Consider the following 15,191-nt stretch of genomic DNA (forward strand, 5'->3'; position numbering starts at 1 on the left):
AATGACACTCTGGACCAGATGATTTAACAGATATATTTGGAACATTCCATCCTAAATCAGTATAAAACACATTCTTTTCAAGTACATATGAAACATTCTCCAGAATAGATCATGTTAGGTCACAAATCAGGCCTCAATTATACAAAAGGATTGAAATCATACCATGCATCTTTTCTGACTACAACACTATGATACTAGAAGTCAACTACAAGAAAAACAACTTGGAGAGATCATAAATATACAGACATTAAACAATGTCATACTAAACAATGAATAGGTCATCCAGGGAATTAAAAAAAAAATACGTGGACACAAATTAAAATGAAAACACAATGGCCCAGAATTTTGGGATGAAGCAAAAGTAGTGCGGAGAGGGAAGTATATAGCAATATGTGTCTATCTCAAGAAGCGTAGAGCCAGAAAAATTAATCCTCAAATGTTTGTAGAACCACAAAAGACCCTAAATAGCCAAAGCAACCTTGAAAAAGAAAAGCAAAGCTGGAGGCATCACAATTCCAGACTTCAAATTAGATTACAAAACTATAGTAATTGAAACAGTATGGTGCTAGCATAAAATTAGACATATAGATCAATGGAACAGAATAGAAAACCCAAAAAATGACCCCACAATTATGTAGTCTGTTAGTCTTTGGCAAAGCAGGAAAGAATATCCAATGGGAAAAAGACAATCTCTCCAACAAATAGTGTTGGGAAAACTGGACAGCAACATGGACCACTTTCTTATACCATACACAAAAATAAATTCAAAATAGATTAAAGACCTAAACTGTGAGCCTTAAAACCATAAAAATTCCAGAGGAGAACACAGAAATTGGCCATAGCAACTTTTTTCTAGATATGTCTCCTGAGGCAGGGGAAACAAAAGCAAAAATAAACTATTGGGACTTGATCAAAATAAAACACTCATGGGGTACTTGGTGGGTTCAGTCAGTAAGGCATTCAACTCTTGATTTCAGTTCATGTCATGATCTCATGGTTTCATGGGTTTGAGCCCTGCATCGGACTCTGCACTGGTGGCATGGAGCCTGCTTGGGATTCTCCCTCTCTCTCTGCCCCTCCCTCACTCACATTCTCTATGTCTCTCTCAAAATAAATAAATAAGCTTAAAAAAATAAAAAAAATAAAACACTTCTGCACAGCAAAGGAAACAATCAACAAAACTAAAAGGCAACCTATGGGACTGGAGAAGATATTTTCAAATGGCATGCCTGATAAAGGGTTAGTATCCAAAATATATAAAGAACATTATAAAACTCAACATCCAAAAAACAAGTAATCCAATTAAAAAATGGGCAGAAGACATGAATAGACTTTTTTTGCAAAGAAGGCATCCAGATGGCCAACAGACACATGAAAAGATGCTCAACATCACTGTTCACCAGGGAAATACAAATCACTACTACAATGAGTTCCCCACCCCTAACAGAATGGCTAAAATCAACACAAAAAACAACAGGTGTTGGTGAGGCTGTGGAGAAAGGGGAATCCTCTTGCACTGTTGGTAGGAATGCAAACTGGTGCAGCTACTCTGGAAAACAGTATGAAGTTTCCTCAAAAAGTTAAAAATGGAACTATCATACAATCCAGTAATTGCACTACTAGGTATTTACCCAAAGAATACAAAAATCCTGATTCAATGGGATACATACACCCAGATATTTGTAAGAGTATTATCTATAGTAGCCAAATTACGAAAAGCCCAAGTATCCATCTATCGATGAATGGATAAAGATGTGGTATGTATACACAATGGAATATTACTCAGCCATCAAAAGGAATGAAATCTTGCCACTTGTGACATGGATGGAGCTAGAGAGGTTCAAGCTAAGTGAAATAAGTCCATTAGAGAAAGACGTATACCATATGATTTCACTCACATGTGGAATTTAAGAAATGTGCAAAGGGAAAAAAGAGGCAAACCAAGGAACAGAGTTTTAGCTATAGAGAGAACAAACTGATGGTCAACAGAGGGGAGGTGTTTGGGGGGATGGGTTAAATAGGTGATGGGGATTAAGGAGTGCACTTGTGATGAGCACCTGATAATGTGTGGAAGTGTTGAATTACAATATTGTACGCCTGAAATTAATACTCCACTGTATGTTAACTAGCTGGAATTTAAAGAACAACTTTAAAAAAACCTTAAAAACATTTATTTTCATTTTTATTAATTATTTTGAGAGAGAGAGCACAGGAGCAGGGGAGGGACAGAGAGAGAGAGAGGGAGAGAGAATCCCAAGTAGGCTCTGCACTATCAGCACAGAGCCTGACACGGGGCTCAAACTCACAAGCCTCAAGATCTTGACCTGAGCCAGTCAGATGCTTAACCGACTGAGCCACCCAGGCACCCCTAAAAAATCCTTTTTTAAAAAAATTGAGAATGAAATTAGTCATTTTTTAGAACCTAGGGGCACTAAGCATTTACAACTATATATTTAAAATTGTAATAAATTTTTGTTTGTTTAAAGATTTCTTTAGGAGAAGAGACCACTTGCAACAAGGGGTTGTGAGTTTTGTATATGATGATGTAAGTATTCTGGTATTTACACTGTTCCCTAGATGTGTTCATAATTGTTAAAAAAATTTAAGAGGTCTCTGGTACCAATAATGGGAATAATATATTTTATAGACCATATTCCTTTTCTGAATTTATCAGCTAAATGCAAATAAAAGGTTAAATACTTGTATAAATATCAAGTTGACATTATATTATAAAGGTACTTCTAAATTTTATGACATGTTTTTGGCAGTTTACCTTTCAAATCATTTTTAAGGGCAAAGCTACCATTTTTATAAAGAGTAGTTTATTTTTTGGTAATCTTCAAGAGGAAATTTTCATCTATGATGATAAATTATGAAGCTGTTCATTTCTCATTTCAAATGGTTGCAATTAACCTGATTCCAGTGTTTTTTTTCTAATTGAAACTAATTATATTTCACATGTACTTCAATGTTTCAGGGTTTTTGTTTTGTTCTTGTTATGAGGAAGTTAGGGAGTCAACACTTCCCTGCTAGTACATACTGGTTTAAATTACAAACCTTGGAAACTTTAAAAATTTCCCCTCGTGTGAAAATGTTTTCATGGAGTGTAATTAATCAAAAGCAAAAAGACTTTTGTTGTTACCAGCTGATGATTTTGCTTATGTGTTAGTTTTTGCAGGGTACTATGGCAATTTGAATGTCTAGAATTGGAAAGCTGAAGAAATACTGTGAATTTTTTTCCTTGGAAGACATGAACTGGACTACTTTGAATTTAATGCTTTTTTGGCTTTTCCATGTTTCTACCTTGTTATAAGTCTGTCCTATTTCTATGTGTTTTTACTTTAGTGCATAATTTAAAGCAATACAAGAAGTGTTTTTGTATTTGGAATAGTAGTGCTTTTAGGAAAGCTGTTCACTTAACATATCTTAGTATCATAAAACATTGGTATATGATGAATTGATGTAAATACCTTTTAGCCTTAATTTTTAACATTGTAAATCCAGAAGAATGTATTTACAAGATAGATAATATAAGAAGCCAAATGTGAAAGCCTAGATAAAGCTAATGTATACTTACCTGAAAGTTACAAATTATACATTGAATTTTTTTTCCTCGTTGTTGGTTTTGAAGGTGAACTAGAAGTCTGGATTTTGTGCCATATTTGTAGAAGGGTTTCTTTATTCCTTGATTGCATAATTTAAGAAGAGAAACTCACTGGTCTTTGCCTATGAAGAAGAAAATCGTAGTTCCTAAAATTTTGTATTACGTCACCTTAAGTAGACTGCAAATTAATATATAGAGAAATAAGGCTATAGGAAGCATTTTTTCCTTTATTTTTTTCAGTGTATATTTTTCTTCAATATGCTTTATTATCTTCTTTGGAAAAAAAAGTTCTTAACAGAACATACGTTTTCTCTGCATTTTTTTTTTTTCATTAGTGATGACCTAGAGGGCCTAAAATGGCATCTTCCTTTTAAATCTAGACTTTCTGGAAGTGACACATATTTTTAATGAGATGTCAACATTTCAATGTATTCTATTAAACTAAATTGTTTCATATATAATGCCAACTGTTTACAAAGTTAAAAAAATCAAGTAATCTACCAATTTGTTTAGATATACAGAAACTGTAAGTTCACCTTTCTTGACAACATTAGCCGCAGGTTTTGGCATTGCTAAACTGGCAAGTCGTTGAACACAGGTGTGTAATGTGGGGGGCACTGACCACAGCAGGCACCACACCCTGTTTCAGAGTGGCATCACTGTGGAAATTGCAAAGTGGTCATCACATCCTTAGCATTTCAGATCCCTGATATGAGCTGTTGTAGTTAATCCTGCCCCTTTCCTTGCAAACACTCTTAAGTCTTTCTTAATGAAGATTTGAAACACCATGTGTTTTTCTCACACCTTAACTGAATGTCTTCCAGCTTCAAATGCGAGTACAAATTGATGTAATTTTAGTATGACTGGTGACCAAATTATTCTTTTTAGAAAATTCCGGGTTTCTTAAAGGATGGAGGATGAATGGTAGCATCTTGAAAAAAAAAAAGTTTCGTAAACTTACAGAATTTTAAATCCACTTTTACTTTCAACAGTCATGGAAAGGAAGTATTGGGTAGTCATTTTGACATTATATTTTTATGTAATTAGCTGTCAGATTCATTTGGTCAGCAGTATAAACGTGTGAATAAATAATCCATATACTTTTGTCCTCTGGCTGCTAATTTTTTTTCCATGAACATATATTTGATAATGTGAGAGGATGTTAACTGAGGTATAAAATAAAATACAGTATTCTAATTAGAAGTGTTGTAGAAGAAACTAATGTAAACACACTCTTACATCATTCATGTTGAATGAGGATGATAATATGACTCAGCAGCCTGGTATCTTAACATCCAGCTTATAGGTAATTGCATTGCTGTACCGTTCGTGACGTCAGTTATAATTTTTCTTACTCGTAGGCTAATGGTTGAGGCTACAAACTTTAAAAATGATATATGATATTATTCATTTAAGTTTCTGCTAAATGACACTTTGTATTAGAACTCTTCATATGATTCTGTAACTCGTCCTTTTTCCAAAGGTGTTTCTGTGAATTTTGGTCATGGTCAGTCTGTGAAGCCGTTTCAGTGACCAAACATATTTGGGAAATTCTCACCCTTTTCAGGGAGCTTGATAAAGCCTAAGGTACAGAAAATCCTGTTTACTTCTGTTTGACATAGTTCCAAAAATTTTTGACCACAGAACTCCTTTCTCTAGCAGAACTAATTTTCCATGCCAATCCAACTTGTCAGACAGTTCTTTTGCACTGTCCATTAACTAGATAATCTTATAAAGCGTTAGGCATAGAGGATATTTTAGATGGAGTTTTTATACCGAAATGCAACTCACTTTTTGATGCTTTAAAGATAATTGATGTAAACAGACATCCATTACTAAAGTAAAAATTAAATAGTCTTATGATGAACAAGGACTGGAATATGAATATAGTATGGTAGTTTGTACTGGTTAACTCACACCCAGTTTTCTTGTAAAGAGTAAAATATTGAATAATGTACACTCTTAACATCTAAGTGCTTTTATTTATACAGTAAACATGTTTCCATGTCATTTTGAGAATTTTTTAATAAACATTCAAATAGCTTGCTGTAAAGTTTTGTATCATACAAAATCTGTTAACATATATGAGATGCTTCAGTTCAAATAACAGTGCAGTTAATTCACCTCCGCCTAAAAAACTGCCAAATGGTTCAATGTCAGATATTGCACTTCTATTTTGAGTGGCAGTTTACACCTTTTAAATTATATCAAGGGGAAATAAATACTGTTGGAATCTTAATTTGGTCCACTTTAAAGTAATTTCAAGGACTGTGCTCATTTGATCTATTTAAGCATGCATTCAGAAACAAAAAGTAATTTAAAAGTGTCAAATAATATATTTATTTCCAGAAAAGGTATTCACCCTGGAAGAAAGTAGAATTTATTAATGAAGTTCAAAGTCTGTGCAGTTTAAAAAATGACAAACATCAATTTATAATTCTTTCTCTAAGGAAAATATACAAATCAAGTTCACTTGTACTCTTACGGCATTACTAAACTGGACAAACTAAATGAATACAATTTGTCAGAAATGTGCTTTTCTTTTGTACTTTTGACAAATTCATAGATGATATGTTTTCTCGAATTTGTAGCAGTTTTCTGGGAAATTAATAGGAATAAATTTGTGAACATCTGGTAATTAAATCTAGTGAGTAAAAATCCAAGACTTCTTTCACGTTAGCATTTTTTCTTTTCTTTTAAACTTTAAAATGCAGCCATGGGTGTTTTATTACTTTGAAACTTGTATTAAAAAACCACATCTTTTTGATTTTGTAAGCACTTTGAAATAACTGTACAATTCTAAGCTATCATCTAAGAGTATGTCTAGACTTTATAATAAAATTAGATGACACAAAGAAAAAACAAATATTTAAAACTTCTGTTATAGTGATGAATGCAGAGAAGATTTTAAATGAATACTGTTTAGGTAATTTGTAGTATAGAATAAGGTTACAACATCATATATGTCCATATATTAAGTTAAATATTTCCTGTAATTTAGAATACTGAGCACAAAACTACTTTCCAGCAAAACATTAGGACACTTATGAAAAATTTGTCTGGCTCACTATCAACTCATTATTTGGATGCTGGGAAATCTGTGCTTCTGTTTCTTGCCATTTCTTTTTCTACTTGTTTTAAAAAACTTATTTTACCGGCATCTAATAAAGAAAAGAGCCTTGTATTGCTTAACATTCCTTTTACCCAGGTAGCTTGGCAATGTACAGCTTTGTGTATTATTTTGTGAGCATTCAGGAATAACTTCAGGTGTGCTTCTGTAAATCTGAATGTAGAGTAAGTAGACATTGGCAGCACTCCTACATTACTATGATGCACCAGACAGGGGGTGAGGAGGGTCCTTGCCTATGTGCTACTTACATTTCCAACCCTTCCACAACATCAGAGACGGTGGCGATTTGGAAAGCTTACAGGAAATGAGAATTTTGGCTATGTCATCATTTAATAGCTATATTCAGAGACAAATATGCCAGGAATTAGTACCTTCATCAGATAACACTGTTGGGGGGGGCGGATCCCAACATTTTCCCTTAAGCATGAAAATATAAATATGTGCTTTATAGATACATGCAGTCATTTGCATTTTAGCTGGCTATATTTAATCACATTTATATTGCTATGATAACTGAAATTTCAAGAGACAACCTGAACAGGTATGTATGTTCCAGAAACATACTAAATAAAGATCCATATTCTTTTGAAAATTATAGGCCATATCAGAAAATTTTCGGGTTAGCCGAACTTTTGGATGCATATTTAATTTCCCAAAGCTATCTAAATGCATCACCCTCAAATCTCTCTTATGGCAAGAGATTTTAAGTTTTTAAATAGCTTATTCATACTTTGATTCTTTTTCTAATCAGCCTCACTTAAAGATAACATACACGTTTGTTTCTGCTAATCTATATTTGATTTGATTTTCCATTTATTAAATAGCGAAATGTTCTCTTGGCTTCTTAAACCTAAAAAAATGAATGGTGGAGAATCTAAACCACTAAACAGAGTAAATAGTCCTTAGCTTAGAAAATGCCACATTATGACCAACTGATTTTGTGGAAAAGGTTTCTCTGAAGATAGATGCTTTTTCTTAAATAATAGATAAATGATTCTAGGGGAGGAATTAGAATATATGAAACATAGGCAAATGAAAATAATGTTATCTGGATATTTTCATTCTTGACGAAAAAAATGAACCATCCACGCATTATACCAAATGTGTCCCATGTAATTTGAAGCCTGCTCAGTTATCAGAAATTTTAAATAATGGAACGGTAGACGTTTTAGTCAATTACCACTGTGTGCTTGACAGTCAATAGTAAGTGAAATGTTTTTACAGTTCTTTAATTTCAGACGTAATGCTTTTACCACCCAGTCCAGTTTACTAGTGTCCCAGTGAACTCCGTAAAACCACGGTGGCACTGTTGCAATTACGGGATTTCGTGAAGTACATCAGCACCACCATGCCTGTATCTAGCACTCTACCTAGTAAAATGTTGGAAATAGTTGGCTTCTCTAATAAAAGCTAGCTAATGAGATTTACTTTCTTTTTCCCCAAAATAATTTCTTTTACAAATTCTTGAATTTTCATGTATAAATAGATCAGAAAGTATATGCTTCGTTCTTAAATTATGTATATATACTATATTTTCAATACAACTTGTACACTTTTAGCTACCAAAAATCTGCCACCATTTTTACATGAAATTTACATTTTTCTTATTTACAGTTATTTGTAGGTTATTGCAAAACTAGTTGTGCAAGTAGATTACACTGCCAATACCACATACCAATCTTTGAAGAAAATATTTGCTAAAAAATAAATATATCCGCACAGAGTATTTCAAAAGCGTCATGATTTCATGCTACATTATGTGCATAAAGACTAGGAAAAAGTATGTGTTTTGGTAGATTGTTTCATTACATTTAAAGCATTCCAAGGTACTTACTACTTAACCAATGTGAGTGAACTTCTTTTTATCAGATGACTGACATTTTCAAATGATTACACACATTATTTTTTGAAATGTATTATTGAACTGGCAAACATTCTGGTATATATTTTTCTATCAAAATCATAGAATGCAAATTTCAGCTAGAAGGAGGTGTGTCTAATTAAAGTCAGTAGGTACCCCGGAGATGAAAACTAGGGATTCCTCGGTGTTTTTATGTTTGGAAAAAGGGTGCCATGTTCAATGTTATTGTAACATTGTATCTTCTGAAGAGACTGTGGAGGAGGTAAGTATAAGATGACCAGTCCTTAAATTTTACTCCAAAATAAATGAGGTTGATGAGATGGTGTGGAATTTTCTTACATATACTCAGAATACTTAATACAGTGTCAATACAAAAAGTATATGATTTAAGTGCTAACAGGTGTGATTATTTTTCATTTAAAAATGATGCATACAAGGGAAACACCAAAAGTGAAGGTTAAACATACAGTGTTTTAAAACCATAGGTGTACCAAATTATTTTGTATCTCTCAAAATATAAATTAACTAACGAAAGTCACAAATGTCATGACTTCGTGACTACCAGTTAGGAATTCAGCTAAATTTCGACATTAGCTTTTCAAGAAAAATCATGTTAAATTTGCCACTTCTCATAATAAATATTTTATTGGGAGCATTTCTCTAATACTTGCTACTCATTTAAAAGTTTGATTTTGATTGCTAAAACAATGAAATCGGTCAGTTGATCATATGGTTCTGTGTTCTTAACATTGCATTCCTACAGATGTTTCATCCTATTCATAGTGATAATGTATTTTAAAAAATGTCTTGTTAGTCATCTCTCTCAACCTCCACTTAATAGTTTATATAAATAGGCCTTGTGATAATTTCTTTTCATGCTGTCAATTATTAATAATTCATGTCTTCCGTGAATTTTCTGTATTGTATATTCTTAGAGCAAGTGTATTTGTACTACAGAACATGTAATGAATTATTCTAAGGTTGGGCACTGATCAGTCACAGCAACTAATACCTTACAAAGCATTTTAAAACATCCTTTTAGTTTTTAAAATGGTAAATCACTTTGTTGTAAGTTAAGTGGAACCCAGAGACAGAAGCTTTGAATGAGAACACTTAAGAAGTGAGGGGGTAAGGGGTAAAGTACTGCATACCTAGAAAACCATCACAACTCAAATATAGAATTCTATGGATGTTGGACACCGACAATTTTTGACAAATACAGGGATGCTATAGCAGAGGATAGCTTTCCTAACACTGGTGTTCTCCTACTCTGAGTAAATAGATCTTTGAGAACCGTGTGAGAATCACTGTATAGATTTTTGTCAGAGTGGGAATGCTGTCAGTGTTGGGTAGGGGGAGGAGCCATGGAAGGTTTTCAGAAGACCTAGGTCATGCTACGGCACTGCCACCATAATGACACTGTATTTGTGATGACGCACAAGTCACATAAAGAGCTTATAGTTACACGGTGCTTTATGGTTTACAAAGCACTTCCATATACGTACTTCAGAGGCTCCCCAACACTCCTCAAGATATTTAAGACATTGCCTTCATAATTTTGGCTACTGGGGCTCACTGAGGGTTTGTCCTAAAAGTGGAGAAGGTAGGATTTTAATTCAGGTTTATGACACCAAGTCTCTTGCCATTTCTACCATTGCACACTGGACTTAGGCAGGCAGTCTGTTTAGCGTATCTGTGCATGACGGTGTGGGCCTAGAAGCCTGCAGAGGACCACTACAACTATAAATTCTATTTTCTGAGAAAATAGAAAGTGTATTTTCTTTCAACACTATTTTGAAAATGCATTTCCAAATACCCATCTGGGAACTACGTCATGGATCTAAAGAGGGGCTTCCCCAGTGAGCCGGTCTTTACAGACCACTTTTTAGTAGCACTGAATTCAACAGATCACTGATTCAGAGTACAGAGGTTTGTAACAATGACATTCATACTCTCACTATCATTATAAATAGTATTACTTTAAAGCTAAAAACCTAATAGTGCAAAATGCAATTAGTGAAAACAATAGCTACTCTTGTGTCTTCTGAATCAAAACCTTCAGTCTTGTTAATGGCTATTTAGCTGGAGGCATAGCACATTACAGAAAAGCTTTATTGTGGAAAAAATTATTTGTCTTCCTGATTGTTTTTAATATCGTGGTCCTGGATGAGAATCAAAGAATCTAGCATTTTAGGGGCACCTATGTGTGCCAGGCACTTTACTATATGTTATCTCACTTCTTCCTCAAGCTTCTTTGAGGCAGGTACCATTATCTCATTTTTACAAATTCAGGAAAAAGACTCAGGGAGGTTAATTAAATTGGTCAGGGTCACACAGCTATTCATGAGAGAACTCCTGAGACCCACGTAGGTCTGACTGCAGAGCCTATGCTCTACGTTAGTGATTCTCAAAGTTCTTGTGTTTATGGAGATCATATAGAAGAGAGCTTGCTAAAAGATGATTGCTGGGTTCCACCTCTAGAGTTTCTGAGTCAGTAGGTCTGGGTGGGGCCCATGAATATGCATTTCTAGCATGATCCCTGGCTGTTTCAGTACTGCTAATTCTAGGCCTACATGGGAAGACATCATCATCTGTCTTCCAAGTGCCTCTGAACTTACATGATAGACACATTTTTCTATCGTGCAAAAATCAAGATCTGAAATTTTTTGTAATTTATAAAAATTTTGATTTGCAGTAGGAATCTCCTCAAATATATTGATCTACTTTTGGTTTCAATCATGGATAAGCAATTTAAAGACTACTATGTTCTAAATCAGTGTTACGACTCATTTTTAATGACTAGATCTCCCACATTCCTTTTTTTAATCATGAAAAGCCTTCAAGGGAAAGATTTTCCTGTTAGAATGATTGTTTTAGGTATGCCGACGAGGTGATAAACTTTTTCCTTTGATAATATATGAAGGGATTTTAAATGACATATGGTTAAAGAAATGGTTCTTTTAGGCTTTTGGGAACCACTGTTAAAGATAAACCTCCAAAAGGACCTGTAAGCAGCTGTCATATACATATATCCAACCTCACACCAAATGCCACTAGGCCCTGATACGATACCCATATCTTCTGACTGGAAGAGTGGGAAAATTCATCTCTGATGACCAATCCATTACCATGGACATAAGAAAAGGAGGCTGTCCCAAATTTGCCCCTGCCTTCTCATGTCTGTTGAATGGGTGAATTTTAATTTAAAAATCCTGCAAGAACATTGCTTCAACATTTTTCATTCCTAGTTTCCTTATCAACTAATTAGAACTTGGGACTCCTCTCTAAGGTAAAATGATATGTCCCGCTCTCTGCCCAGCAATAACAGCAGGAAAACAACTCACTCAGATAAACTTCAGATTTTAGATGGAATTTTATTTAGGCCTGAGAACCAGATCTCACTATTTTTAGGTGGAAAGCATCAGTTGTATTAAGTGCTTCGAATTACCTAGGAGGACAGCAGTGCTCCTACTGCCAGGACTGATGGGCAGTCAACCCTGCCTCTCAGGAGGATCGCCAATGGAGGGGTCAGACTGTTGGCCACAGCAAGCATGACAAGTGATTTCAGGCATTGGACCTTTGACTGGGATAAGGAGATGCATTTTGTAAATTAAGATAATTGCTTTGGTCATCTCTAAGTCATTTTAACCATTGAGCCTCTGACATTTCTGCCTAATCACATGTTAGCTTTTCCAGGCTCTTGTTAAGCTAATATCCTAGAAGAGGGGACCTTCTTAATCCTGTCCAATTCTCTGAGACTTAGATTTTAATATCAAGGAATTATTTTATGTCAAGACATTAAGAGGAAGAATGTTTGTCTTATGCGAAACTTTAAGCAAGCTGGAAACTTGTATACTATTCCCCATCTTTCCGTTCCCTCAAGCTCAATTTTTATTTATTTATTTTTTTTCATGCTCAGTTTTTAAAATGAAGTATAGAGGCTTTATGTGGGATTTTATGCACGTCACAGCAAGTGTTGGAGCTGAAGCATCCACTAATCAAACAATCAGATCTAAATTCCTCACCTGCCAAATCCTCACTCTCTACAAATGACAGTCTCTGATGAATTCATTCTGACTTTCCCTGGAGCTTAGGCCGGCAATCCTTATGAAATTTGTTGCAGCTGCAAAAATATGCCTAAATATAGATATAAAATCCTCAAATAGTCCTCTGAATCAACGTTAGCCATTTGCCTCCCCCAGCTAGGCATCCATAAATGTTTGTTGAATGAAGGAAAGAAAGCATTAGTCCTTAAATTTGTATCTGCCTAACACCAAATGGTTTGGGAAGCTAGTTAAACTTGTTCTGTTTTTTACTGAATTGACTAGTCATTTTGCCATACATACTTTATCGCTTATGTTTTCTTTTTTTTCGAACATTTAGCAGGGATAAGAATATGTTCACGCCTACAGATTGCCTCCCACACATGTGACCATTTAAAAATATATAGGGGGCAACTTAAGGTCACTTTCATCATTTTAAATAGTGCAATAGCTTTGTAAATTTAAAGGAATTGCTTATATTTGAAACCAATAGTGTCAAAGGTAAAAGTAAGTCAATAGATTACATTTCTATCCTGGAGGGGTGGAAACTAATCCATTTAATAATGTACACAGATATAATATTTCTTTAAAAATATATGTGGGTGTAAGAATTATTAAAGAAGGAAGAAACTTGCAAAAAATTTCAAGATTTCATTCAGAAGGAAAGGATATAATAGATCAGCCCATAATAAAATTAAAATTGTACTCAAAGGAATTGAAAAATAAAACAACTAAAAATTGACAACCAGAATCTTAAATTAACTTGCAGTTTTTTCTGTATCCTGATTTTATGAGAAGCATATCTTACCCCCTCCGAAAAAGTCTAACAGTTAAAGATATTAAAATATATTCCATTGTATGTTCTGATATTCTGGGGTCCAAATATATTCAGCCCAATTCATACAGAATGCATTTTCATTTAATCTTTGATTAACAAATGTGTTTGAGTAACTGAACAAAACAGAAATTTTACTGCTGGTGTCTTCATTTCCTTTACAGGCAGGTACAAGCATATTGTTTTTCCACAGCTGGGATTAAATCGAAAACCGTGGAACAACATATGCTTAAATGGGAGCTAGTTTTGCCATGCAAATCCACTGGGTTGCACATTTTTAAAAAAGAACCATGTGTGTCCACTCTTTTGCTCCAATTCAGGATTGCCCTAATATATGAATCAGAGGAAAGCTGTAGATACCACTTTGTGTCAGTCACACCTTGGCAGTTCTTGAGAAGACTCCCTTCCCCTCCTCAAAAAAAAAAAAAAAAATAATAATAATAATAAAAAGAGAGAGAAGCTTGTTTCTACTTGTTTCTAAATATGCAAGGAAATGTGCCAGTGAGAAATATGTTAGGTAGTTTGTAAATGCAGTTAGAGACAATTTTCAGTCGAAAGTCCTTTTTGTCCTTATTAAAGCTGGCCTATATTCATGTATTTGGAGATGGACACCCAACGTGGTCGAAGATTCAGAACTCTAAAACTATTTTTTTTTTTTCAGTGTGGTGAAATGGATGTAATTAACTATAAACCTCTCAGAACAGAAGGGTATCTGTTCTGAGTGACTTAAGTTCCCTTTCTACCCCTGGAACTTCTGTGAGTTTAGGATCTTCCATGATTTGCTTCCATGAACAATGTCACCCCTTGGTTTCTTACTTGCTTGGAAGGCATTTTCATAACAAAGTACAGGTTTAGTAAAAGTAGTAAGTAGGAGTCTCCATGCAAGAGAAATTGGAGTTTCCTAACATGCACATGATTTAAAAAAAATAAATAAATAAAAATAAAATAAGATGCCTGGAGATGCTGGCAGTTTTAACATTTGGAACAAAAGAGTTCATATGTATATTTACATCCTAATTGCTCAATTTTACCTTACAAGCTTCAATTTAGGAAAATATACAGTACTTTTGCATATAATGGTACCTTGTGAGCCCCTGAGTCAAGTAGAGAGGATTTAAATACAAAAAAAGGAAAACAGCCATTAAAAGCACTTACATTGTATGTGGAGTAAATAGTACAAAATGATTATTTCCCCGGAAGACCAGGATCAGAAACATGCCTATGAAGACCCAAGATTCCTACAGTGCTTAGGGATGAATCTGTCAAAGAAGGATGCCTAATTGGATGAAGGTAAGTTTTTCTTTGCCGCGGGTGAAGCTCTAAAGAGAGATCACTGTCTTGTTTTAAAAGTGAAGTCAAGTTGTCTTCCGAAGCTGTGTTCAGATGCACCCCACTTGAGAGGGAGTCTTTGGATTTAAGTTTAGATTTTTCAAGGTCTAGAAATTCAGGACACTGAGAGAAAGACAAGAAAACACGTTTTTACAATTCATTTGGACAGATTTCTAAAATTACACTCACGAAATCAAAATACGTTTGATTTCCCCATTAATCTATATTTGATTAGTGGTATTAACCAAACTTTCCCTCCCAAGGCCGGATCAAGGCTTTGGAGGTTGGGCATCAGTTTATCCTAAACAACCATTCTAAGAACTTTAATTTTGCACTGAAGCCAGATCAGATTCATACAGATACATACATACATACACACAATTTAACAT

General features: G+C 34.4%; 2 protein-coding genes across 9 annotated transcripts in view; one reads left to right on the top strand and one right to left on the bottom strand.

Annotated features, from left to right (window-relative positions):
- GCA (grancalcin) overlaps window positions 1–6,414 on the top strand; it is a 34,211-nt gene extending 27,797 nt beyond the window's left edge. For both annotated transcript variants that reach the window (XM_045480024.1, XM_045480026.1), the window contains 2 exons: window positions 2,487–2,545; window positions 3,170–6,414. In XM_045480024.1, the coding sequence (XP_045335980.1) occupies window positions 2,487–2,545; window positions 3,170–3,196 (86 nt within the window). In that variant the 3' untranslated portion in view covers window positions 3,197–6,414. The remainder of the gene's footprint in view (window positions 1–2,486; window positions 2,546–3,169) is intronic.
- A 2,799-nt stretch (window positions 6,415–9,213) lies between these two features.
- KCNH7 (potassium voltage-gated channel subfamily H member 7) overlaps window positions 9,214–15,191 on the bottom strand; it is a 486,826-nt gene continuing 480,848 nt past the window's right edge. For all 7 annotated transcript variants that reach the window (XM_045480018.1, XM_045480016.1, XM_045480017.1 and 4 more), the window contains one exon: window positions 9,214–14,925. In XM_045480018.1, the coding sequence (XP_045335974.1) occupies window positions 14,659–14,925 (267 nt within the window). In that variant the 3' untranslated portion in view covers window positions 9,214–14,658. The remainder of the gene's footprint in view (window positions 14,926–15,191) is intronic.

Source organism: Leopardus geoffroyi, chromosome C1, assembly GCF_018350155.1.
Source record: "Leopardus geoffroyi isolate Oge1 chromosome C1, O.geoffroyi_Oge1_pat1.0, whole genome shotgun sequence".
NCBI classification, from domain to species: Eukaryota; Metazoa; Chordata; class Mammalia; order Carnivora; family Felidae; genus Leopardus; species Leopardus geoffroyi.